The following is a 26,770-nucleotide window of genomic DNA, read 5'->3' as shown; positions in this document are numbered from 1 at the left end:
TCCAAATTACCCCATTAGACATTCGCCAAAGAATAGGATTATAGGATAGTGATGCAATGGATTGGTTTATTAAAATTCTTAAAAGAGAATAACAAAAGAAAAAGGAAATAGCAAAGGAAGAGAAAATTCTAGATTTTATTTTCTTAATAGAAGTTATTATTTGACATTACCGAACAAGATCTGTGTCTTTAACTCCATATATCTGAGGTGCAATCTCCTCCAGGATATCGCATCTCATGTGCTAGAGAAGGACCCTTTGGTTCAGATCCAAAGTCCACGAAAAAAATTAGGATTTATTTCTAGACCTCCTTGTTCAGTATCAACATCAATCTGAAACATGTGGGAACCCTTCTCCAGTTACCGGCACACGGGAAAGGATCCCAACCCGCTAAGAGGGAATCTATAGTCCGGCAGGGAACTTTCCTACCACTTTCTCGATTCATATTTCCATTTTTCATTGGGTTCCAGTTTAACTTATATAGATGAGCACTTGAGCTATGACAGGAGAGGTTCCAACCACTTACGCTCATATGTATCTGAAAAAAAAGAAAAAAAAAAGAGTCAATGGCAAAGAAGCATCTATATATTATCCGGTAGGGATCATTCCTACCACTTTCTCAATGACTTCGGCATCCAATCATTTATTTTCCACCTATTCAAATGTTGGGATGATTTGAACAAAGTATCACCTATCAACATATGGAGATGCTTGTCTAATTAGTCCCAACTGTTGAATGGATGAGAGGTAAATGTTGGTAAATATTTGGCATTGAAGAGAATCCTTTTCCTTTCCAACTGAGCACTTAAACTATGACAAAAAACATGCAGCTGACCACCTTGCTCAGGCAGGAGAGAGAGAGAGAGAAGTTGTCCAATCCCATTATAGTTTGGCCCTCAGTCATTCAGTGATGATCCTTTGAGCAGACCTAGGTACAGAATATACTAGGTTGTTGTGTCTTTTGTTTTTACTTCTTTTTGTTCTCTAGTGATGATCCTTTGAGCAGACCTAGGTACAGAATATACTAGTGGGAGTTGGTTGTTTTTTTTTTGCCCTTTTTTCATTACATGACCTTTAAGGGAAAAAAAAAACAATGAAGACTCTCTCTCTCTCTCTTTCAAAAAAAGATTCTCTTCAATCATTGGGCTGCCAAATTTACCATCCGACGATTGAATGAACCTGTAATACAAACCCATTCAAGTCCTCCCTGGGATGATTAATTAAACACTAATTGGGTGACATGCTAATTGGAGAGGTAGAGAATCGTTTCAGCCAAAGTTGTCTCATAAGTCATGAGTCACTCCTCTCACTCCTTTCAGCCCGTACTAGTTTTGGCAGTGGTGACAAAGACCCTATTTTCAGAGATGGTGTACATATGATAAATTGAAAGTGATTGGAATAGTAGATTGTATAATTTGAGAGTCATTAGGAATTCTGGCTATATTATAAGGTAAAAAAGCTAGCAACACGACATGTTGCTAAGGGTTGACAACACGAAAAGCAATATGAGGCATCAATACTGTACCAGACGAATCCTTACCATTGAATGAAAAGTAGGTTGAAACTCCTATTATAATATAATGTCTACTGTTCACAGATTTTATATACTTAATTATACAAATATAAATCTTTTTTTTTTCATTAATAGAATTATTTTATTTTTATCAGATGAATCTCAAGAAGATCTTTTCGGAGCTCCTCTCTTCCTCCTCCAACCACCTTCTTCTTGTCTTATTTGTTTATTTTACATATTCAATGCGGTTTCTTATAAAATATCTTTGAAAAATGTAAACATATTTTTTTTAACAATATGCATATCCACACATATTATACGTATATAATATATGAATTTAATTAGGATATGGTGTATCATTTCATCGCGCCCTTTTTTTAGTGAATTATTTATTTTTATACCAAATATTTTAGTTTCATTTTAATATCTTTTTTTTTTTTTTTTAAATAGAAATGGAGTCTAGATCAAGTTCTAGTCGATTCTGATTCAATTTTTATCCGGGTCGACCAAAATGGATAGAGAATCAGTCAAGTTTTGCCCAAACATTGCTACTCTGACTCAACCGGATAGGCAGATTTGATACCGATTCTTAAAACTGTGCTTTCATATCACTTTCACAGATAGAAATTAGGTTGCATTTGGTAACGTTCTATTGGAATGAAAAATCAGAATAAAGCGTTTGGTGCATCATAGATGAGTTTCCCTTTTTTTGGAACAAAAAGTGAAAAAAGAACATTAGAAACTAGAATTGACAAAACGACAAATAGCTATTATGTATTCCAAGTTTGGTTCAAAAAAAAAAAAAAAAAAAGAACTTTTTGGGGGATTTTAGGGAAATCGTTCCCGATGAACTTGTCTTCGGCCCTAGCTCTTTATTTTTCATAATTTTGCCCACAGAGGAGAGAAGACCTACGTTTTGAAACTGTTCCAGAAACAGATTCACCAAACACCATTTTTTCGTTTAAAAATGGCGCTTTGACACAGAAACTGAAATTTTTGTTTTTTACACGAAATGTCGTTTCTGTTACAGAAACCTTACCAAATGCAGCCTTGGCTACAACCCGCCCCTAGTTGGTCGGATTCCTTGTAAATTTACTGTTTTTATTTATTTATTTACCTATTTCCTGTACAAGGAACCATTGAGGCGTGCTTCTTTTTTCGTCATGCTACATATCGTGGAATTTCTTACCCAAAAAAAAAAAAAAACATGATGTAAGAAAACACCACTACACTAGCAGAAATCACTTATTTTTTGCTAGAAGTCAACAAAAGATTATTATTAGAAAATGAGAATTAAAATACAATGAATGAGAAGAACCGTTAAGTTTCAATTCCACCTATGACATCACCATCAGTTGAGAAGCAACACAATCAAACAAAACAAAAAGATTTAAGAAATTCTATATATTGTCTCATTTGAGAATGTCAGCTAATATCATTGAGAAAAAAACGTCGGAGCAATATCCAAGACCTTAGATCTCTTGTAGTAGTTGCATGATTTTCCAATATATCATCCATCAAATTCACTCCATGATAGCAATGAGAGGACACAACACCACTTCTCATGGTTATGCCCACACACACAACACAACACAACATAAATCCCTCACACTTTCTAAGGATCAAACTCGGAACTCTTGCTATGATATCATGCTACAACTACTTATCTCAACAACTCAACCTAGTAAATGAGGGGTTACACCAATGTATATTAATACACAACAACAATACTTCTCTAATGAACTTTAGTTCTTTGGATGAATAACAACATTCTTGATAACAAGCCCTTTCTTCCAATGAAGGTCTTCAGTTTCAAAGAGGGAGAACTCAATTTCTCCAGCTTTTTCGGCACGTTTTTCCAACTCCCCAACGTAAAGCGCTATCCATTGACCTATAGGCTTGTTCAAAAGACATTCTTTATGTTCTTGCACTTTTCCATTGGGGAGTGCAAGTTGGAGGGTCACTGGAACTTCCCATCCATATGCATTATCTTTTAGCATTACTATAAATGCCACCTCATACACAATTCCTGATGAAAGCTTTGATGTGTTGAACTTTCCTTTCACTTCAAGCCAACAAACTTTTATAAGCTCAGCTTCGGCCATGTTCGTAAAACTGTTACTGTGAACAGAATTAAAAATTAGAAATAGTTCAAAAATTCATTTGGGGACCCCTTGGGTTGTGTGCCCATAGTCAAATGATTTAGCTATCCTCGATCTCCATCTGGCTGTACCCTCTAACCCTATCTCACACCCTCCATGGGGTGTGGTATGGGGTGATGTGAGAGATGGGGTTGGAGGTTGCAGCCAGATGGAGAACATCCAACCTCTAAATAAAGTTGACTTGTAGAGAATTTAAAACATTAATCTTTTTAGGAGAAGAGGTGGTGGAAGCAAAAAAAAAAAAAAATAAATAGGATTTACCAATTGTTACTATAACTCCAGCGCCAGTAACGCTCGTCCGAACCCCATTCAATTGAAAGATCATTTGCTATCACGGAGAATTGATTATTTTGTAGTGGTTGCTCTTTAGTAATGCAGCTCTTAGGTCGAATAATGACACCCTTGATAACAAGTCCACTCTTGCAATTACCCCCCTTAATTTCAAGGAGGGAGAATTGCAAGTCTCCATCCATGTCTTGTGATGTCATGAACTCCCCTACCAAAATTTCCACCCATTGACCATTAGGGTTCGAAAGCAAACTCTCTTCATGTTCATGCTTCTTTCCATCAGGAAGTATGAGTTCCAAATTCACTGGAACATCCCATCCATGGGCATGAGCTTTTAACATTACCACAAATGCAACCTCATACATGATTCCTGGTGAGAGATTTGATGTTTCAAACTTTCCACGCAACTCAAGCCTGCAGACTTTTTTGAGTTCTGCTATTTTAACGAGCACATTGCTGTGAATTTTTATAGGTAACATCAATTTATTGCAAAGAAGAAGAAACTATATAGAGAAGATTAAATACAAAACAAGATCAATAGAACCCCCAAAGCAAATCACAACATCTTCCCTCCAAAGACAGGCCAAGAAGGGGAAACAAAACTACAAGAATATATAACAACAGAGTCCGGATCAGGTCTTCATACGAGTATCATTCTCTTTTCTTACAAAAAGCTGAGAGGTTGAATGGATTCTCGTAAAAGGACCTGATTCAAACTCATAACAACACACTTGAGATCGAACGAATCCTCGAGGTATGTATGTACCTTGGTTCTAGAAAATAAGCCCATTCCCAGTGACGTTGGTCATCACCACAATTGATTGAAAGATCTCTTGCAAATAGCATGAAATAGTTATAACCTGTTTTTGGATCAATCCAATACTTCTGTATAAAAAAAAAAAGAATTAATATATATGGTATAATACGATACCGTTATATATAGGTAGATTACTGACTTCTAAAAAAAATAAAAATTTGTAATACTTTGCCTTTGTTTTTTGATCTAGCAATACTCCGGAGCAGAGATGATCATACGGTAGATTCTCTGTGGGAAATTCGCAACTGTTATCGGGAAGCAATCTCCGAAGACCCTCTTCTTTAGAAATTTCAGATCCACCACCAATACTATTACTACTATCACCGCCGCCGCGAGGTGGTGGCATACTACTTGTTGCTTCAGTGGGCTCCGTAATAACCTCCTCTGCAACAATGGAGTCCATAATAACCTTCTCTTCCCACAAGCCGGTCGGGTCCTCTGTTTTACATCTAGTAATACTAGTATACAACAGTTGGAAGCTTCCCCCACCGCCCAACGCCCACCTCCACCGCCACCGCCACTGCAACCCTTCTTGACCAAATTGAGATAAGTGCAAGTCTCATTTTTGTTTTTGTTTTTTTGTTTTTTTTTAAAAGTCAATAAGTGCAAGTCTCATTGAGTGATTCCATAGGGAATAGGGAGGACAGAAAAATTACCCATAAAATATTCAACCATGATGTGAAAGGGTGAAGACTATTTAATACAAAACAAATAAATAAAAGAAAATTTTGTCTGGTAAACGGACAATTAAATTAGGGTAATTTACTGCGCCACCCCCTGAAGAATGCCAATATTAGAAAGACACCCCCTCTCTTTCACCAAATTGGACTCGGACCCCTTATCGTCAGTCACTGTTAAGTGTCGACTTAAAATGACCATTATACCCTTGCTATTGAAAAACTCATATTTTTACATTACAGTGAAGCTTTCAAATACAGAGAACCACAAATCTCAGCCATAATTTCCTGAATTTCCAACCAAGACCACCACAGACTGCAGATTCCGAACAGATTGAAGGAAAAAAAGGAGAAAAAACGCAACCTTCGATTATCTTCTCCGTCGGATCTCCATCACCGGTATTTGGATCGATGAGGCCGGATCTGCCGGTGGCGGATATGGAGCAGAGGCGGCGGCAGGACTCCTCTCTTCCCTACCCTATTGTGATTCTTCTGAAGCCTCGGGCTTCAAAATCTTCAAGCTTCCTAAAAAAAGAACACGGCTCACAACTGCTACCGTCCTGCTGACCTGAAGAAGAAGAAGAACTAGAGAAGAAGAAGAGAGGATTTAAAAAACAAAAAATAAAACCTTATTGCCGGACCTGAACCGCTGACCAAAAAGAGGATTTTAAAAAACAGAAAAAGAAATCTTCCAATTCTTCTCTACTTGTAGAAGTAAGCTCTGCGATTCACGTCAATGTCTGAAATCCTACATCTTCAGAACAATCCCCAAGTCCAAGCTCTAAGCTTTCTACTGTAATTCTGGTGATAAAATTGAAGAAATACGCTCGATCGAATCCCCCTCAAAACCCAATAAGGAAATATCGAAAAAAGAAAGGAAAATAAAAGGTTAATGGAATGGTTTAAGAGTATAAACTATCCCCAACGAATCCCCAAGGGTAGAGGAACCTCTTCGTCCCTCGAAGTCGAACTCCACCCCCATTCGCTCAAATTGGATTACTGAATTCTTGGAAGAAAACTTTGAGATCCGAAGGTTATTCAGATCTAGAAACCTAACGATATCCTTTCAGTTCAGTCATGGCGATCGCAGTCGGAGATACAGAGAAAGAAAACGGTGGGGAGTTTAGGAATCTGGTATCAACCTGGATTTCGCTCCGCTAACAACAGCTAATCAATCGTCTCTTTCTGTATCAAAAATTAAAAATCACTAGACTTTGGCTGTATTTATTCAGATTATCAGATCGACTTCCTTTCGTACCCTTTCCTTCTCCGTCTCTGCTTCTAATTTCTTACCAAAACGAAAATAGAAAGCTTCTAAATTCTAAATTCCGGTGGCGGAAGGGATCTTCAATCGATTTTGAGAATACAACCATGAAGGGCAATTTTGGTATTTCTCTATTTTAAGGGCAAAATGGTATTTAAGAAAATTTTGAATTGCTGATGTCAGCATTTTTTATATATTTTGTAACGATGACTGACGGCAAGGGGTCCGAGTCTAATTTGGTGAAAGAGAGGGGGTGTCCCTCTAATATTGGCATTCTTCAGGGGGTGGCGCTGTAAATTACCCATTAAATTATGTCATATGATGTGAAAGAGTGAAACATTTAATTGAATTGTATTTAATTTGTTGTTTGTAGTCAACAACTCAACAACATAATTAGGAACTAAATAATTGAGAAAAAAAAAGCCTAGAAGGCACCGCGACTTGTAACACCTAGGCACATAGAGGGGTGAAATGACCCCCCTCAAGATATAAAAAATGGAAATCTTATTGCTAGTATACCCATTTAGGGATGTCAAGTGGTTGTTCCGGCCGATCTTGGCCAACCTTAGTCAAGTTTGGCTAATTTTTAGGATTGCATCGTGAACGCTCGTTTAGTTAAACGAGCTTAACTCAGGTGGGCATGATACGATTGATAATTGGGCTAGTCGATCTTGGGCTTTAAATAGACACTTTTTAAAATTGGTCTCTTAATTAAATGAGCTTGAAGGATTCTATCAAAAAAAAAAAAAAAAGGGCTTGAAAGGGAATATCAATAAAATGAGACAGAGATAGGCAAAACAAAGAAATATCTCATAGTTTAAATGAATTAAGCCAAATATGGGCATAGTAGCTAAGTTATTAAGGTACACGGTTTTTAACCACAAAACTCAAATCAATTAAACTAGGCATGCACAATCAAAGTTTAGCAAGTTCAAATTAATTAAACTAAGCTTGAAAAAGATGAATGTTCAGATAACAACCACCATCTCAGGTGTACATATCACAATAGCCTTAGCACTAAATACAAGCAGTATTAAAACAATATAAATAAAATACAAGTAGTATTAAAGGGGTTGAGAGAAGCACATTGATGACCAAGTTAATGAATGCAAGGTATGATGGAAATGGGTGAGATGGTTGGTGTGAGTGCTGCACAAGAAGGTCGAGAGAAGGAGAATGATGGAGGAGCTAGTGAAGATCCTGATCGGGGACTTGTTAATCTTGTCCCTAAACATTCTTATGCCAAAGCGGTGGGGAATGATTCATGGCCAGCGATTGACTCCCTCTCAGATCCTATACAAGCTGGTAATATCAACAGAATTATGATCCCTCAGAATGACTACGAATCCAGGCGGTAGAACTTCCGTTTTGCTCTGATTGGAAGAGTTAATTTCCGTTTGATTTCTTTGGATGCTCTAAGACAAGAGGCTGTAGAAAAATGGAACCTGAGCCAGGGAGTTGTGATGCATCCTCTTGGTAAAGGATTTGTTATCTTTCAATTCAATTGTGAAGGAGACAAAGCGGCGGTGTGGAGGAGGAGTCCAATGAAGATAGGTGAGCAGCTAATCCGTTTCCAACACTGGAAGCCGGATTTCAACATTCATGAGAAGCAGGTTAGGATAAAGCTTGTTTGGATCCACTTCCCAGACCTCCCCTTGGAATATTGGCATGAAAATGTCCTCCTTTCAATCGCGAAAGCGGTAGGACGTCCTGTTGCTTTGGATTGCCTCACCAAGCAAGGTTTGATGGGATATTTTGCAAGGGTTCTTGAAGAGGTGGACGCTACTGAAACGGCATCGCGTATAGAAGAAGTTCAAGTAGAGAGGTTGGAGCCTGGCACATCTACCATCTTCGGTTTCAGGCAGAAAGTGTTGTACGAGGATGGAATTGTTCATTGTGGTTACTGCAGAAAGCTAGGGGCATAGCATCGGAGATTGCAGATCAAAGAAGCACGATGATGCTAAGCAGGCGGCCATGGACAACTCCGGTATACCTGGGGCAGTCTATGCTGATGATGGAGTCGACTCAGGGCAAGTCAACTCTCAAGTGAACCAAGTGGGTGAAGGACTTTGAAACGTAGCAACCACAGCCGTTTCTGATTCCCTTTCCTTACAAGGCGATTTACTATCCAATCAAGGGACTCCAAATTTTGAAGGCAATATCTATATTGTCTTGGACTCCATAATGTCCAATTCAAATTCAAATTTGAATGATTTTATTTCAGAATCTCCTAACGCCCAAGATAAGGAATTATCTCACAATATTTGCCTTCTTCTTATGGAGGATGGTGAGGTGGTGGGTTCTGGTAGTGGGTCTGGGTCGGACTCTGACCCAGAGAGCTCCAACTCATCTGAAGCTGAAGAGTAAGACCAGATTGTGCATGTTGATTCGGTGACTCTCATGAGGGCTGGCCACCCAATGAGAGATACTGGCAAAGGAAGGGGCGGTGGTCGTGGACTGCCTTCACAAGGTGGTCGAGTTTTTCACTCTCAAGATACATTGGTTTCAAGCATTCCAGACACGGAACTAGTTAACGGTCGTGTAGCTTTGAACTTTTAGGAGGTTGTAGCAGTTGACAGAGCAATTGCTGCTAGAGAGAAAGGGGCAAATGGCGCTCCTAAAGGAGGGAAGAAGAATAAAAGAACAGTGGGCCAAACAAACAAGTCTGACAAATCTCGACTTTAATTTCATTCCTTATGAAAGTCCTTTTCTAGAATATAAGAGGAGTGTGGAAGGTCTCTAGTATAAGGGCTTTAAAGACTATGTTGCGGGATCACTCTTCCGATATTGTGTGTTGCTGAACCTATGGTTCACCCTTGTAAGTTCCCCTCTCTTATGGTTAATAAGCTAGGATTCTCTACTGATTTCATTCATAACCATCAGTCAGACAAAGTGCCTAACCTTTGGGTTCTATGGAAGCAAGGTGTTTCTCGTCCCTCTATGATTTCCATGTCAGACCAACAGATAACAGTAGTAGTGGACTGGTTTGGGGACAAGGTGGGTCTAACTTTCGTTCATGCAAGTAGCTTCAAAGCATTGAGAAAAGATCTGTGGATTGACTTGGGTCTTGTAGGGTTGACCACAATCCCATGGTCTGTTTTGGGGGATTTTAATGCTACTTTATTCTCTCATGAAAAGAGGGGTCCTGGTCGATTCAATCCTGCTTCAGCGGTAGATTTCCAGGCAATGATAGATTCTTGCTTGCTTATTTATCTTCCCTCTTAGGGAAAGAAATTTACCTTGTCTAATAATCATAGAATGGGTCCCGTGGCTGCCGTGCTTGACCGAAGCTTCTGTAATGGGTAGTGGCTCGATTTCTTCAAGAACATATCCTGAAGAGTGCTTTTGAGATGGCAATGATGTTCAAGATCAAGAAATTTGATAGTAAAATCAGCTTCAGTCTTTGGCGCATTAAAATGCATGCCTTGTTGATTCAACAGGATCTACAATAGGCACTCGAGGTGAAGGACAAGTTGCCAACAACGACGTCTAATGAAGACAAAGAAAAGATCGACGAGAAGGCACACAGTACGATTCATCTTAGTCTTACTGACGAGGTGTTGCGTGAAGTCATTGAGGAAGACACGGCGGCTAAGTTATGGTTGAAGCTTGAAAGCCTGTAAATGACCAAGTCTCTCACCAGCAGGTTATACCTAAAACAGAGTCTCTACACTCTTCGGATGAAGGAAGGCATGCCCATTAAAGAACATATTGATGGATTCAATAGAATAATTATGGATATGAAGAATATTGATGTTAAAATTAAAGAAGAAGATCAAGCTCTTATTCTATTGTGTTCATTACCTTCTTCCTATGAGCATTTTGTTACTATCATGCTCTATGGAAAAGACACCATTAGTATGGAAGATATAAAATCTTCATTAAACTCTCTAGAGTTGAGGAAAAGGGTGTCTAAGAATAAATATGAACAGGCTGAAGGCCTAGTTGTGCATAAGGGAAGAGGTTTCAAAAATAAAGGTCAATTCAAATCTAATCAAGATATTGAATGCTACTATTGTCGCAAGAAGGGGCATATTAAGAAGAATTGTCCAAAATAAAAAATAAGCAAAGGGACAAATCCACTTATAATTCTTCTGATGTTGCTGGTATTGTGGAAGACGCTGGAGAAGTCCTTTCGGTAACCGGAGGAAAATTGCACTTTGAAAAAGAGTGGGTTTTTGATTCAGGGTGTTCCTATCATATGTGTCATAATAGGGATTGGTTTGCCACCTACCAAGTTTTGAATGGTGGTAGTGTCTTACTAGGTAATAATACGCCCTGTAAGATTGTGGGAATAGGTACAATCTGAATTAAGTTGCATGATAGTATTATTAGGACTTTAACTAATGTCGACATGTTCCAGAGTTGAAGAAGAATTTGATTTCTTTGGGTATACTTGACTCTAATGACCTTAAGTATTCCACTCAAGGTGGAGTCTTAAAAGTTTTGAAAGGTACTTCTGATGTGATGCAAGGAAAGAGGAAGAATGGACTTTATTTGTTGCAGGGCAGTACTATGACAAGGAATTTTGATTTTCATGAGCCTTCTACATGTCAAGAGGCTATTGCAGATTTTGAGACTGCTTGGCGGACTAATTCAAGAGGAGAAGCTCTTTGTGCAAGCGTTTGTAGCACTTGAGAGCCCCGTTGGGGGCTAGTGTGGAGAAGACTTGTATGATAGTGTTGTGAATTTTACCCACATGATGGTGAGGTGGAGATTGTGGCATGGACCCCACCATGTGGGTATGTGCCCACAAGGATTAATTAGCTATGCTATTTACTTCTCCTTGCCGACAAAGAAGAAGAGAGCGAAGAAGAAAGAAGAAAGAAGAAAATGTCTTCTTTCTCTTAATTGAGAAGAAGACAAACCCTTGTGTACAATTGCATATGAATGCAATTAACATAGAAGAAGAATGGAGAAGAGAGGGGGCACCGGCCATGGTCCGCGTAACCCTCATTTTACATGAAGGAAATAGGAGGCCAAGGGAGATACGACATCGGTTCAGCCTCGGCACAGCACCCCTTGGCCTCTCCTATAAATAGAGGGAGCTGGGTGCACTTTGATACAATCCAAACACAACGGGTTCAAGAGAATAGGAGGAGGAAGGATAGCCCCTTGTACTCATTGTAGTATTTCTTGTTTCTGGTATTGGTTGTTCCTGTGAGTAGGAATTCAGGGAGAGAGATATTTTGTAGTGAGCAGTGAGAGTATTTGGGTTTTGGGTATTGAGAGTGTGTTATCACCATTTGTATGTTGCTCACATCATAGTGAATTTGTGTTCCTGTCTTTGCCCGTGGACGTAGGCCAAAAGCCGAACCATGTAAAACTTTGTCTTTTTTGTGTGTGCTTTCTATTTGCTTCTTTTACTATCATTTTCTCTTGCTCCCTGAAACCATAAATATCGATCCTGGTCATTTCGTTGCAACAACTGGTATTAGGATTCTAACATGTCATCTCCCATTACTTGGTTGAAGATCTCAACATGCATTGCCTTATCCCTTTGTGTTTCCTCAGGTTCCTTTTTGAGGTGGTTTAGCATCTGTTTCTGCAAGTCATATTAAAGATAGTGAGTGAGTGAACATGTTAGAGAGAAATTACAAATTCCTTATGTTGAAGAGAGAAAAGAAACTGATTTTATATTTTAAGAGAAATACATAATTGGATCAGTTACCATGGCATTTCTGGACTTAATTCCAAATAACTCCCACTTATTCAACATGCAAAGATACAAAACCATACATGTTCAAGCCCAATGTGAACAAAACCATATATGTTCAAGCCCAATGTACAAAACCATATATGTTCAAGCCCAATGTACAAAACCATACATGCCAAAGCTAATCATTTCTCTCACTACCACTCCAAGGCTGAAGCCACCTTAGTAAAGGAAGATATGATAAATCTGGAGTGAATTTGTGCTGATGAAGGAGCAACGAGGGAGCAAAGGACTAAATATCCTTTCATGTTTCAATCTTTCAATCAGAAAGAGGGATCTGCTCTGAGAGAATTGAGTGGTAACCTCCATATTTATTAGGCTAGAAGTTATTCAGGTGAAGTGAGTGAAAAAGCCAAAAAGTGAAATAAAATCACAGTTTTTTTTTCACTTTACTTCCAACCAAATCTCCCCTTATAAGAGCAAACACCAAGAAAAATACGAAAATAAACAGACAATAGATCTTTTTTTCTCTTCTTCATGTTATTCTGCATTGGAGCATAGAATTACTGCTCTGGAGAGAAGTAGCTCTTGAAGAGGATTATGAATGACTTGAAACTGTAACACCAGCAATGGGAGAGGCTAGTGTATGAGAAGAAAACTTAGGGGCAATCTCTTGCACCCATTCCCATTTTTTGGCTTCTATTTTTTCTATTGTTCGTAGTGTTGTCTGCTTTGCATGACAGCATTCCATGACAAAGTAAGGAAAACCTGGTCTGACAAGCAGAGTAAATAAACATCTCACCCACTAGACTTACAATAGATGGACAAAGATATCCTTGGCTTTTAAGATCTGGCACACTCTGCCTGTGACATCTTGTGATTGGTTTGGCCTCCCATATCCAACCTACTTAACCCAAATGCACTGGTGTCCACTGGGCCTCATTTAGAAAAAATGGCCGCTGGGCAATTCAACTTAGGTGAATCACAGTTCAAGTTGAGCCAGCCTAAATTTTCACTGGAAAACCAAGGCAGGGTTGAAACATTTAGATCAGGACTGTTTCTTGGCAGAGAAACTGCAAGTGAGACCCTGAGAATATACTAGAGGCCAAACACAGAAATCTATGATCATGTTGTTGCATAGAACATTAAGCTCTGTCAAGACAAAAATGACCTATGGAACAGCTCATTTTACCTACTAGGCTGGAAACGAAAAAAAGAAATGTTGAATTTCTTGTCGAACGACTACCAAGAGTTGCATTTAGCACCATAGTTGTGATTCCATTATGTTGTTAAAATCTATGTTATTTTCTATTTTCAATTTTATCTGTTTTTAATCTAGGAATGAATTCCATAGCTCAACTACTCATTCATAACTTAGCCCAACAAGTTGGTCTCCACCATTCCTCTCTAACTAGAGTATGATCTTATGTTGTGCATTAAGGGAAACATGGCATATTTCTTTTTCAATTTAACCACAACCCAACTGAAACAATCCAGCTCTGTTTTTTGTTACATTAATGAATAATTTGGATAACATGTTCACAAAGTTTAAATCCAAATGCGACGTAAGTGAACTCATTAAAACCTGTCTGATTAACGAGAACCATTTAAAATATGATTTTAGTGAAACTGGGAACCTAACCTTTACTTTTGGGACTTCAATTTGCCACTCTTTCCCATCTTCTGCTACAACTACAGTAGAGCTATCCTTTTGAAGTAGTCCACCAATCCACTCTTTCCCATCTACTGTTAACTTACAAGAAATGACATACAAATCAAGCATTACAGAATTGCTTGATTTAGAGAGGGGTGAAGCTAACATAACCTTATTACCTTTGTTAACCAAATAGATAGATGATTTCTTAGATAGGTAGGATATGATAAAACAATCGAATTGGTCCAACATATATCCGTCCCATCCAATTGAATGATAACTAATTATATCCATGAAACTCATTACCCAGAGTGAGATTAGAAAAATAAAAGCCAGCTTGTGCAATTGCCTCAGCAAACATAACCCTTTTCTTGTAGCTTCGGATAAACGTGATCACATGAATGGTATGCATTTGAGGGACGATCTTCATGGTTTGAAGCCTAAAAAAAATGGAAAGTTTGTCAAATTGAAAGGTAAATAGACTATATAAAAGACATTAGAAGATGCAGAGAATCAGTGTGGAAGTACAAAACTTTGTGATCTGTGTGCCTAATGGATTGTTTCCTACCACAAGTTGCTTTGACATATTAAGTTGGGACTGCGTTGAAGAGATTTCTTCATTTTGTTCTTCAGACTCTCTCTGACAAAGCTCTCTCCTCACTTCACAGCTCAGTATTCTCCCACATAAAGAAACACAGTTTCTACTCGATGGCCCATTTAAATCCTTTGGACGTACTCCAACTCCTGCCAAGCACACTCAGCATGAGTGTCATCTCCCATTACTTGGGTGAAGATCTCTACATGCATTTCCTTATCCCTTTGTGTTTCCTCAGGTTCCTTTATGAGGTGGTTTGACATCTGTGTCTGCAAGTCATATTAAAGATACTGAGTGAGTGAACGTGTGAGAGAGAAATTACAAATTCCTTATGCTGAAAAGAGAAGAGAAACTGACTTTAAGAGAAATACAGAATTGGATCAGTTACCATGGCATTTCTGGACTTGATTCCAAATTCCTCCAACTAATTCAACATGCAAAGATACAGAACCATTTATGTTCAATTCCAATGTGAATCTCTTTTGGACCATTAACCACATTAAATGGAAAATCCTAAATGTCAAAGCTAATCATTCCTCTCACTACCCACAAATCTGGAGTGAAGTTGTGCTGCTGCAGGAGCAATGAGGGAGCAAAGACTAAATATCCTTTCATGTTTCAATCTTTTGATCAGAAAGAGGTATCTGATCTGAGAGAATGGATTGGTAACCTCTAGATCTATTTGGTTAGAAGTGATTCAAGTGAAGTGAGTGAAAAATCCAAAAAGTGAAATAAAATCCCTTTCCATTTTTCCACTTTACTTCCAACCAAATCTCCCCTAATGCACAGTTAATATCGCTTCGCTTCTAACCAAACTGGACTACATCCTTTTCTTAGAGTGATAGAGAAGCACATATGTAAGCAAAAACTGTTCGAAGCTTTATTAATCATGTTAATTGCTAAACCTGAAATCAGAGAGAGATTACCCTGATAAAGATCTATGAAGATTGGTGAATTTATCCATTAAAACTAGAGACCTAAAGAACTAAGAAAATATTTGCCGTTAAATTTCATGATCATTATCACCAAGGTACATAAGCATTAAGTAACTAGACTCATCTGTCAAGATACCTCACCCATTGCCATGGCCAACAGTGAAGGAATAACGAACAACCAACAACTATAGACATGTCACTCTGTGTACAGCAATGGTACTTTTGGCAGCTTCTGTCTTGACAGTTAATTTCAAAGGAGAAGTAGGCAGATTTTATCATAGGAAGCCTGAGGAGTGATGTATTGTTCAGAGCAGGAAAGCTCTGGCTGCATTCTTATTCCATTGACTGCTTCTCTTCTTCATTTTATTCTGCAATGGAGTGTAGAATTACTGCTCTGTAGAGAAGTAGCTCTTGAAGAGGATTATGAATGACTTGAAACTGTAACACAAACAATGAAGAGACTAGTGAATGACTTGAAACTGCAACACCACTTTTTGGTTTCTATTTTTTTTCTATTGTTTGTAGTATTGTCTGCTTTGCATGACAGCATTTCCATGACAAAGCAACGAAAACCTGTTCTGTCAAGCAGAGTAAGGCTCTCTTTGGTTTGATTTCTATTTGTATTTATTATCTATTTTTGAGAAATCATTTGTGATAATCAATTATGGACCACAAATAATATCCGTTTGGTTACTATTTATATAATAGATTGTATAATTAAAAATAAGTTTGGTATGCCTAGTAGAATATATTATGGGACAAAGAACACTACGTTCTTGTGTGTGTCTACGCCTAAACATAGGCGGGTGTTCACATTCTGGTGTTACATCTTCTGGTTGTTCTATCTGCTTCATATGATTTCGATTTCTTCTACTTTGTTCAACAAGTGAGTTGGGTCTCTTCTAGAGAGAGAGAAAGAGAGAGAGGATATCAATTTACCTACTTCTCTTCTTGGGTTCTTCTGAAACTTTATGGAATCACTTTATAAGTCTTTTCTTTCTTTTTGAATTTAGTGGCCAGGGTCATATACTGTGATATAAAACAGAGATTCTGTTACCCAGTGATAGGGAAGCCTGCATCAGGTTTCAGAATTCAGGGGCTTTGGCCCAATTACAAGGATGGATCGTATCCATCCAACTGTGATCCCAGTAACTCCTTGGATGCATCAGCGATAGTCTTTCTTCCCCTTTCTGGTTCTTCTGTTATTTCCTACTTATTACAATAGATTTAAGGTGTGAAAGCTGTTCTGCATTGGGAGAGAGAAAGCGGTAGATTTTTATTTGAAAAATCTAAAAATAACTAAAATTACCTATTTACCCTTAGTTTTAAAGGAATTATAGCAGAGTTTATTAAAAACCAGCGCACAAATCTAAATAATGATTTTTGACCACAAATCACAAATAGCTTTTCACCAATTTGTGATCTGTGGTTTATTCTTATTTATAATAAATAAAAATAAGTGCAATAAATCATACCAAACAATTGTAAAAATAAAAATAAGTCGAATAAATACAAAAAGAAATCAAACCAAAGAGAGCCTAAATAAACATCTCACCCGCTAGACTTACTATAGATAGACAAAGATATCCTTGGTTTTTAAGATCTGGCACACTCTGCCTGTGAGATCTTGGGATTGGTTTGGCCTCCCAAATCCAACCTACTTAACCCAAATGCACTGGTGTCCACTAGGCCTCATTTCAAAACAATGGCCACTGGCCAATTCAACTTGGGTCAATCACAGTTCCAGTTGAGCCAGTCTAAATGTTCACTGGAAAACCAAGGTAGGGTTGACATTTAGATCAGGACTGTTTCTTGGCAGAGAAACTGCAAGTGAGACCCTGTGAATATACCAAAGGCCAAACAAAGAAATCTATGATCATGTTGTTGCATAGAACATTAAGCTGTCTGTCAAAACAAAAACGACCTATGGAACAGTTCATTTGACCTACTAGGCTGGAAATGAAAAAAAGAAATGTTGAATTTCTTGTCGAACGACTACCAAGAGTTGCATTTAGCACCATAGTTGTGATTCCATTATGTTGTTAAAATCTATGTTATTTTCTGTTTTCAATTTTATCTGTTTTTAATCTAGGAATGAATTCCATAGCTCAACTACTCATTCATAACTTAGCCTAACTAGTTGGTCTCCACCATTCCTCTCTAACTAGAGTATGATCTTATGTTGTGCATTAAGGGAAACATGGCATATTTCTTTTTCAATTTAACCACAACCCAACCTAAACAATCCAGCTCTGTATTACAACTAAGAGATGTGTTGAAAGACGACTGATAATTCTATTTTTAACTTACCTAGACCAGAGAACTATACTACTTGAAGTATCCAACAATTCCAACTTGAGAAGTTACCTCCTTGCTCCATCTGTAATTCCAATCAAATAAGAAGTGAAAACAATGTGTAACCACAATAGCATTAATTACTCTAGGGCCAAACCTGATAGCAGCCAAAAAGCAAAAAATTAATGTTTGCACCACAAATGGAAATTGCAAAATCAAATTCTTTTACTAGTCTGAAATCTGAAGTCTGAACAAAAAACTAAGAAATAATGGCAATGCTATTCAAATCTAAAGCTACTGAAGTACTTGTGCTTTTCTACAGTGGTTATTTATAGAAGAACTCGTTTGGTTCTTGCAAGTAATTCTTGTTGTCATTCGGGTCACAAAGGGTTGAGTTTCCTGAGCGGTGTTGAGGCAATAATTCACAGTTTTACCATTTATATTTTGGCTCCCAAGTTGTAGCCAGGAATGCTGTGGGATTTAGAATTCTCGGCTACAACTCCAAAGAGTAAAATCTAACAGCATAGCTAAATTGGCTACCTCTCATGTGGATCCCAATATTCTGGATTTCCTCTCTACTACCAAAAAAATTAGCACCAAACAAGGGGAGGTAAAGGAAACAGGAAATGAGAAGATATTACTTCTCTAGATAATAATGTTTGAACTATGAAACCGAGAAATGAAAAAGAAAGGAAAAATCTATGGAAATTCCAATCAGCTTAGAGCATAATAGGTTAAACTACTGGTTTAACAATAATAATACCATTCTCTTCCCTGATGTGTTGTTAACAGGAGATCCATCCTTCTTTGTGTGTCCATGAAAAGCTCCAACAGAGAGAGAGGCAAACCGTCTTTCTCCTTATGCTAAACAAAAAAAAAATATATATATATATATATATATTTTTTTTTTTCAATATTAGAAGTGAGCTATTTGAGTGATTATATGCTTGTGAAGAACCCTCCTCTGTATTACCATATCTCTTTTTATGCAAAACTTCTGTTCCCTGCATTGTGGCCTATTTTTAAATTGGTCCTATTTTCCTTCTTACACTTGCATATGGCTTGACAAATTTGAATCAAACTCATGCAAGTCTTACCCATAATTTGAAACAAATACATGCAAGTCTCACATATTTAGAATAAGAGCAATTAAAAAATTAGAACATAGAAGTATGGCCTTGGCATATACTCACAAAAGACTTGCTGAATCAAGAGGAATTTGAGACATAGCATGAAAGTTCTTTCTGCTATTACTAGAAACAAGTTGCTTTGTGGTAGCTCCAACAGTGCCTTATATCTTGCATAGGCACCAAGAACCAATCGGACACAATGAAAGTTGTAGGAAAGAAAAGAAACCTGATGCAGATGACAATGGATTACAAAATTTTCAAAATCACGAAACAATATGTATGTATCAATAAATAAATAAATAGTCTGTCTAATTTTTCTTTCACTATTAATCCTAATGATATAAGCCAAAAGAAAAACTATATTTAGATTTTGGGTTTGGGAACTAATAATAGAATGATACAAGTATAAATAACGTATAGTCCAACAAATAAACTGCAGTAATGTGTCATTTGTGAATGCATTCCTAACAACGGCAATGTTAGGACTAAAGATTTTCTGTCTAAGAAACAAACATAATGCTATCAATGTCATAATATGAAAACAGATCAAGGAGCTAAAGCATTAGGTGCAAAATTCTTAATGGATCTAGAGCCATGCAACATGAACCCTTGTCTCTCGCTGGAATTTGATTTTGTCATTATAGAAGCTCGGTTTATGAAGTAGGTTTGTCATGAAACTGTTTTGCCTTTCTTTGGGTCTCAGCCAAGCTTTGCACTGGCTAGTTTCTCCTATTTGTTCCTTTTCAAATCAAAACTTTGAAGGATCTGGTTTCCTTAAGTAATCACAGATGGTCAACCTACAAGACTCATTTTTGTTAGAAGATTAGTTTATACCAATATTTTAGGAAAGAAGAATTTATTAGAGTTAAAGCCAAAATTGTACAGAGTTAATGGAGCTTAACAACAAAAATCAGAAAAAACAAAAACTAAAAGCTATATCACTCAAACAGAGGCTACTGAAATGGAAAACAAAAACCAGAAAGTCTATAGGTCATCAATCATCATCCATCACAACATATAACATAAAAACACACACACACACACACAAAGAGAGAGAGAGACACAGAGAGGGAGAGAGAGAGAGAGAGTTGCCTTGAATAAATTTGTCCTGTACAACTGTGTGTTGGCAGGTTTGACAAATCTGATTGTAATTTTTTGTACCCACCATCAGTCATGAGATTGCCTCAGAGGTACAAACCACATAGTTCCCGCAGTTTCTTTGACTTTGTCAGATCTGGTAATTTTTCTAAGGAAATACACCCCTTAATAGCCAAGAGTTCCAAAGATTCCAATCCACCATCAGCTCGAATCTCAGTTAGCTTCTTGCAGTCTTTGGCTTTTAGCTCCTTCAACTTTTTTAAGTTTGACAGATCTGGTAATCTTTCCAAGGATTGGCACCCATTAATATCCAAAATCTCTAAGAAATCCAATCCGTCAACACCATAAATCTCGGTTAGATTCTTGCAGCGTTTAATGCATAGAACATTCAGCTTGTTTAAGTTTGACAGATCCAGTAATCTTTCAATGGATATGCATCCTCCTAATTTCAATTCTTCCAAGGACTCCAATCTGTCGAGGCCTGGAATTTCTGTTAACTTCACGCAATCCACGATCTCTAATTGCCGCAACCTTTTTAAGTTTGAAAGATCAGGTAATCTTTCCATTGAGTCACACCATTTGATTCTTAAATACCTCAGGTTCTTCAAGGTTGAGATATCCGGTAATGCCTTCAATGATGTAGCCTCGCTAATTGATAATGTTTTTAAGTTTTGAAAGTCCTCAAGACGCACAATCTCGGACAATTCCGGGCAGTCTTTGATTTGTAGTATTCTCAGCCTTCTAAAATCTCGCAGATATGGTATTTTTCTTAATGATTGGCAATACTCTATCTCCAACTCCTCCAGAGAGTCCATTCCCTCACCTTCAAAACTGGATATGGCATCATTCTGATAGAGTTTTAAAGTCCTTAGATTGTTTGAGCCCCTGAGTTTTGGTAATCTTCTTAATGATCTGCACCACATGGTGGATAAGAGCCCTAGGGAGTCCAATTTCTCGTCAGCACCTTCAATGTCTTCTAGGCTAATGCACTTATCAAGAAATAATGTCTTCAAATTTCTCAAGCCTCCAGATGATGTAGTTGAAAGTTTTATCATTGACCCACAATAGCTAGTATCTAGATGGATCAAACTTGAGGGAAGACCTGAGATGTATTGCATTGAAGAGCAGTACCTCACATCTAGGTGGATCAAACTTGAGGGAAGACCTGAGATGTATTCAATTGAAGAGCAGTGGCTAACATTAAGGCTGGTCAAAACTGAAGAGGGAAGACATGAGATGTCTAGAATTGAAGAACAGTGACTAACATTAAGGCTGGTCAAACTTGAGGCAAGACCTGAGATGTCTCGAATTGAAGAGCAGTGATCAACATCAAGGCTGGTTAAACTTGAGGGAAGGCCTGAGATGTCTCGATTTGAAGACCAATGATCAACATCAAGGCTGGTCACACTTGAGGTATACCGACCTGAGATGTATTGTATTGAAGAGCAGTAACGAACATCAAGGCTGGTCAAACTTGGAGGAAGACCTAATTTCCTTAGATTTTTTAGGCTTGAAAGCATTGAGAGTGATGTTAACAATATACAATCGGAAGCATCAAAATATTTTAAACTAGAGGGAAGATTTGGAAGAGATTTAAGTGTACCACAATGACTAATATCAAGTGTTGTCAAGGAGGTCATGGAGCCCAATTTCTTCGGCAACTTATTTAGACTATAGCATCCATATAAAAAGAGTCTCTCCAAAGAAGTCAACTGGCAAATTTCAATTGGGAGATACAATATACTGGTGCAACCACTTAAATCAAGTGTTTTCAAAGAAGTCAACTGGCAAATTTCACTTGGCAAACCCACTAGACTCGAGCAACCACTTAGATGAAGTGTTTCTAGAGAAGGCAACTGAAAGATTTCACTTGGGAGATCGCCTAGACTGGAGCATCCACATAAAGAAAGTACTGTTGATGAGTTCATGAAGCCAAATTTCTTTGGCAGCTTCTTTAGATTTTTACATTCTTTTAAATCAAGTCTTTTGAGAGAAGTCAACTGTGAAATTTCACTTGGAAGAACCACTAAACTTGAGCACCCACTTAAATCAAGTGTTTCTAGAGAAGTCAAATGACAAATTTCATTTGGGATATCCTCTAGACTCGAGCAACCACATAAAACAAGTACTGTCAAGGAAATCATTTGGCCCCATTTCTTCGGAAGTTTCTTTAGATTTTCACATCCTTTCAAATCGAGACTTTTGAGAGAATTCAACTGTGAAATTTCACTTGGGAGATCCAGTAGACTCGAGCAGCCACTTAAATCAAGTGTTTCCAGAGAAGTCAAATGACAAATTTCACATGGGATATCCACTAGATGCAGGCAACCACGTAAAACAAGTACTGTCAAGGAGATCATGCAGCCCAATTCCTTTGGAAGCTTCTTTAAATTTTCACATCCTCCTAAATCGAGCCTTTTGAGAGAAATCAATTGAGAGTTTTCACTTGGGAGATCCACTATTCTACTGCAGCCACTCATATCTAATGTGATCAAGTTCCTGAGACGACAAATAGATGTGTCGATCCCAAGCAAATTTTGACAGTCCTTAAGAAGCAATACCTCCAAGAGTCGATTTGCTGAAACATCAAGAGTGCTAGATAGTTGATGACAAGATGTGAGATTCAGAAATTTTAGATTTACTGCCATCTGCAAAATAAATTTTATAGAGTAACTAATCCAATTGGCTTAAGAGGGACTAAAAGAAAATTTGAATTTTTTAGACTTTTGATATAAACAAATTAAACAAAAGAGAAGAGTTCTTTGAGACCTTGATGTAGTTCCAACCCATCCAGTCCTTTGTGATCTCACTATTTGATAGATCAAGAACAACCAGTTTTTGTGGACAAAAATTGCTTAGTGTATATTGGTCTGGGCATCCCCTCCAACTAAGCCATCTCAGTTCTGAAAAAGAATTAGTGAAGTTCTCAGAAAATTGTGCATAATCTACTTGGAGTAACCTTAAATTTGTCATTTTAGCAAATCCTTCACTCATCAAACATGTTGATTTACTGCTGAAGTCAATACTAAGCCGGTTGAAGTCAATAGTGAGTCCTTCACAATTACTTGTTCCCTACAAAAGAAAGGACCTTAATTAAGTATCAAACTAAGCTTGTTTTAATAACCAAGCCATTAAACACCTAATTCACAAATCAAAAAATAACAAATGTGTATTTAATACCTACCTTCAGTTTATCCAATACTTCTAAGACTTCTGCTTGAGACCATATTCGACTACGTTCTCCTGGATTTTTTATGCTCTCTTGACGAACAATATCCCTTCCAAGATCTTGAAGCATATCATGCATCTGTAACTTTCCATCTTCACTAATTGTTAGCAAGGACTTTTCACAAAGAACTTCAAGTCCTATTTGAGGAGAATAATCACACCCTTCCCATATATAACATGCTATATCTTTATCCATTCCGATGAAAAAACAAGCAGTGTCAAGAAACATTTGTTGTTCTTCATCTTCTAATCTATCGTAACTTATTTTCAACCATTTCATAACATCATTATTGGGTATTTTTCGTAATTTCTTTAACATGCCTTCCCATACTGATTTTTTCTTTGAGAATAAAGATGAACCTATAACCCGAAGAGCTAACGGAAGTCCTCCAGTAATTTTTACAATAGTTTTTGAGAGATCCAAATAATCACTTGGCGGTTTGTCCCTTCCAAATGCATGATGGCTTAAAAGTTCAAGAGAATCATCCAAATCCATTACATGGGGTTCATAAATCCCATCTGCTTTTCGAACAGTTAATATATCCTTATTTCTGCTTGTGATAATGATCTTACTTCCAATACCAAACCATTCACGGTCCCCAGCTAAAGAATCTACTTGAATATCTTGATCCACATCATCAAGAATAATGAGAACTTTTCTTTTGAACAATCTTTGCCGAATCAAATTGATTCCTTCATCCACACTCTCAGTATTTGGATTTTCTTGTTTCAGCATGTCAAAGATAAGTTTCTTTTGCAAATGGATAATCCCATGTTTTTGAGCATTTTCTTGAATATTTTCAATAAAGCTATACGCTTCAAAGTGATGAAAGATTGTATTGCAAACAACCTTAGCGATTGTTGTCTTTCCAATGCCACCAAGGCCGTGGATCCCCACAATTTTTCTATCATCAGATTCAATATCTAATAGCATCAACATTTCTTTTGTATGAGATTGGATTCCAACAAGGTTGTTAGAAATAGTTAAGGGTCTCTTTTGCAATGAACTCCAAACTGTTTTAACAACTTCTTTCATTAACTTCCCTTCATACCTGCATAACTCAAACAAAAAGAGAATAGATACTTTGGGTGATGAACAATGTACACAAAGAAAAGAATAAAGTTTTCAACATGGAAGAAATCACAAATTAATTATATGAACTGAACTAGATTATGCAAGAGTTACTATGTTGTTTTGACCCACTTTTTTCTGTTTCTAATTTTGTGTTGATTTTGTTCCAAAATCTTTTACAAAGTGAGTAAATAGAGTAGCTAGTAGGTTGAAGAAAAATAATAAGCAAGAATAACCAAATTATTTTTTCCTCTGGTACTCCCCTACCAAAAAAGAAAGGAGAAGAGGACGACAACAATTTTTTCTCTAATACATTGAAGAGATTTTCAATGTCATTATTTAAAAAGCAATTGAAATTCAATATCATTTTTTAAAAAATATTTATATTTAATAAATGGTCTTTGAATTTATTTTATCATGCCCCTTACTATGATCAGTTTTTTTTTTCCTTAATATATTGTTGTGATTAAATGTGTCAATCCCAGTTCGCTTGAAGTCCTCAAGACCAAGCTTAATGAAACTTGTCTTCGAGCTTCACCAATCAAGCCTAAGTCAAAATGAATAGCTTGGATCGTTTTTGTTGAGTTGGACTTTATTGTGTACAAGTAATCTGTCCAAGTGTCTACATATTTTTTTCTACTCTATAAAGTATATAAACCTCTGTCTGTATTATATGTTAAAAGAATTAATAATTTCAAAATAAATGATTAAGTACAATTACACTTAATAGGATATCATGATTGTCAGTATTTAAAAAAAAAGGTAATAAAGAATGGCGCATGCGCAACACGCACACATGCATGTACACACCAATCAGACTAGTGTAGAAACGCAACCCTAAAACGATGCAGAAGATAATGGAAAAACAAAACAAACAATGCACACAGATTTTACGAGGTTCGGCAAGGTTGCCTACGTCCCCGGTGAGATGAGATCCTGCTTCACTATCAATGGAGAATAGGGTTACAGCGCTCTTCCTCACACCTCTCCGTATTGCTTGCATTACAGAAAAAGAAACCCTCGCTACAAATATATAGCGAAAAAACCTTAATCCGGAAAGTACACAATTGCCCTCAAATAAAAAAATTCGAGCGGGGGGCTGCGCCCCCCTACACCCCCTGCTATGCAAGGGGGCCTCCTGCCCCCCTTGCAACCCCCACGGCCTGCTAACCGGTTAGCGGGACTGCCGTCCTGCCTGTCTAGGTGCTGCACTAGTACTCCCTGGATTAAACTGCGACGGAATACAAGACATCATACACCAACAATCTCCACCTTGGCTTGAATTCTGTCGAGCCTCCTGTAAAGATAACTTGTAGACGTCTTCATCATTGTACCTCATTAGAAGTACAAACCCGCACCTATTTGGTGCGTCCCTCATCTTCAACAATGAGTACTATTAATCAAGTCCAAACAGGACTCGAACTTCTCTATAGTAATTGGCTTTGTTAACATATCTACAGAATTGAGATCTGTATGAATTTTTCTCAAGTGAATACTACCTTCTGACACAAGCTCCCTGATCTTGTGAAATCTCACATCAATATGCTTTGTCCTTGCATGAAACACCTGATTCTTTGCAAGATGTATGGCACTCTGACTGTCACAATGTAACACTGTACCTCCTTGCTCCAACCCCAACTCACGAACCAGTCCAGCCAACCAGACTCCTTCCTTGGCAGCCTCAACTGCTGCCATGTACTCTGCCTCTGTAGTGGACAATGCAATTGTAGACTGAAGCATCGCCCTCCATGATATAGGTCCACCAGCCAATGTAAACACATACCCTGTAGTAGACCTCATCTTGTCTAAATCACCAGTATAGTCAGAATCAACATAACCTGCCAATTCTGTAGAACTTCCCTTACCACTGAACATAACACCTATATCTTTCGTCTTGCTCAAATATCTGAAGATCCACTTAATTGCATTCCAATGCTCTTTCCCTGGATTACTCATATATCTGCTAACAACACTGATTGCATGAGACAAATCCAGCCTACTACAAACCATAGCATACATGAGACTCCCAACTGCGCTAGCATAAGGGACTTGGGACATCTGCTCCACCTCCTCATGTGTTGTAGGGCATTCCCTTTCAGATAACTTGAAGTGGCCAGCTAACAGAGTGCTAACCAACTTGGCCTTTTCCATATTGAAACTCTCTAGCACCTTTTCAATATACCTCTTTTGAGTTACCCAAAGTTTACTTGCATTTCTATCTCTAAGGATTTCCATGCCAAGGATCTTCTTAGCGGCACCAAGATCCTTCATCTCAAATTCAGCACTCAACAAAGACTTCAAAGAGACTATATCATGTTTGTTCTTTGCAACAATGAGCATGTCATCAACATAAAGCATCAACAAAATAATGGAATTATCACTTGATAC

The 26,770-nt window shown here is 37.6% G+C and overlaps 2 protein-coding genes across 8 annotated transcripts in view; both read right to left on the bottom strand.

Annotated features, from left to right (window-relative positions):
* Window positions 1-2,891: 2,891 nt before the first annotated feature.
* On the bottom strand, window positions 2,892-5,300 carry LOC122077651 (F-box protein PP2-A15-like). Of its 2 annotated transcripts, none has more exons than XM_042643581.1 (4): window positions 4,951-5,300; window positions 4,728-4,846; window positions 3,935-4,417; window positions 2,892-3,638 (listed from the first exon to the last, which is right to left on the bottom strand). In XM_042643581.1, the coding sequence occupies exons 1-4, from the start codon at window positions 5,179-5,181 to the stop codon at window positions 3,257-3,259; spliced, it is 1,215 nt and encodes a 404-aa protein (XP_042499515.1). In that variant the 5' UTR covers window positions 5,182-5,300; the 3' UTR covers window positions 2,892-3,256. The 2 variants fall into 2 exon arrangements, with proteins under 2 accessions (XP_042499515.1, XP_042499573.1); XM_042643639.1 differs by having other exon boundaries at window positions 2,892-3,632.
* Window positions 5,301-14,084: 8,784 nt separating this feature from the next.
* Window positions 14,085-26,770, bottom strand: part of LOC122077584 (disease resistance protein RUN1-like) — a 17,278-nt gene continuing 4,592 nt past the window's right edge. Inside the window, exons 2-9 of one of the 6 annotated variants that reach the window (XM_042643565.1) lie at window positions 23,267-24,362; window positions 22,852-23,154; window positions 20,077-22,730; window positions 19,048-19,210; window positions 17,870-17,939; window positions 15,696-15,997; window positions 14,598-14,893; window positions 14,085-14,469 (exon numbers count right to left, since the gene is read on the bottom strand). In XM_042643565.1, coding sequence (XP_042499499.1) covers window positions 20,169-22,730; window positions 22,852-23,154; window positions 23,267-24,362 — 3,961 coding nt within the window. In that variant the 3' untranslated portion in view covers window positions 14,085-14,469; window positions 14,598-14,893; window positions 15,696-15,997; ... (1 more) ...; window positions 19,048-19,210; window positions 20,077-20,168. Of the gene's footprint in view, window positions 14,470-14,597; window positions 15,998-17,869; window positions 17,940-19,047; window positions 19,211-20,076; window positions 22,731-22,851; window positions 23,155-23,266; window positions 24,363-26,770 lie in introns of all 6 variants that reach the window. The other 5 variants (XM_042643572.1, XM_042643558.1, XM_042643575.1 and 2 more) reach the window with 5 other exon arrangements.

Source organism: Macadamia integrifolia, chromosome 1 (assembly GCF_013358625.1).
Source record: "Macadamia integrifolia cultivar HAES 741 chromosome 1, SCU_Mint_v3, whole genome shotgun sequence".
In the NCBI taxonomy this organism is placed as follows: domain Eukaryota; kingdom Viridiplantae; phylum Streptophyta; class Magnoliopsida; order Proteales; family Proteaceae; genus Macadamia; species Macadamia integrifolia.
The sequence above is the reverse complement of the archived record's forward strand: the minus strand, read 5'-3'. Positions and strand labels throughout refer to the sequence as shown.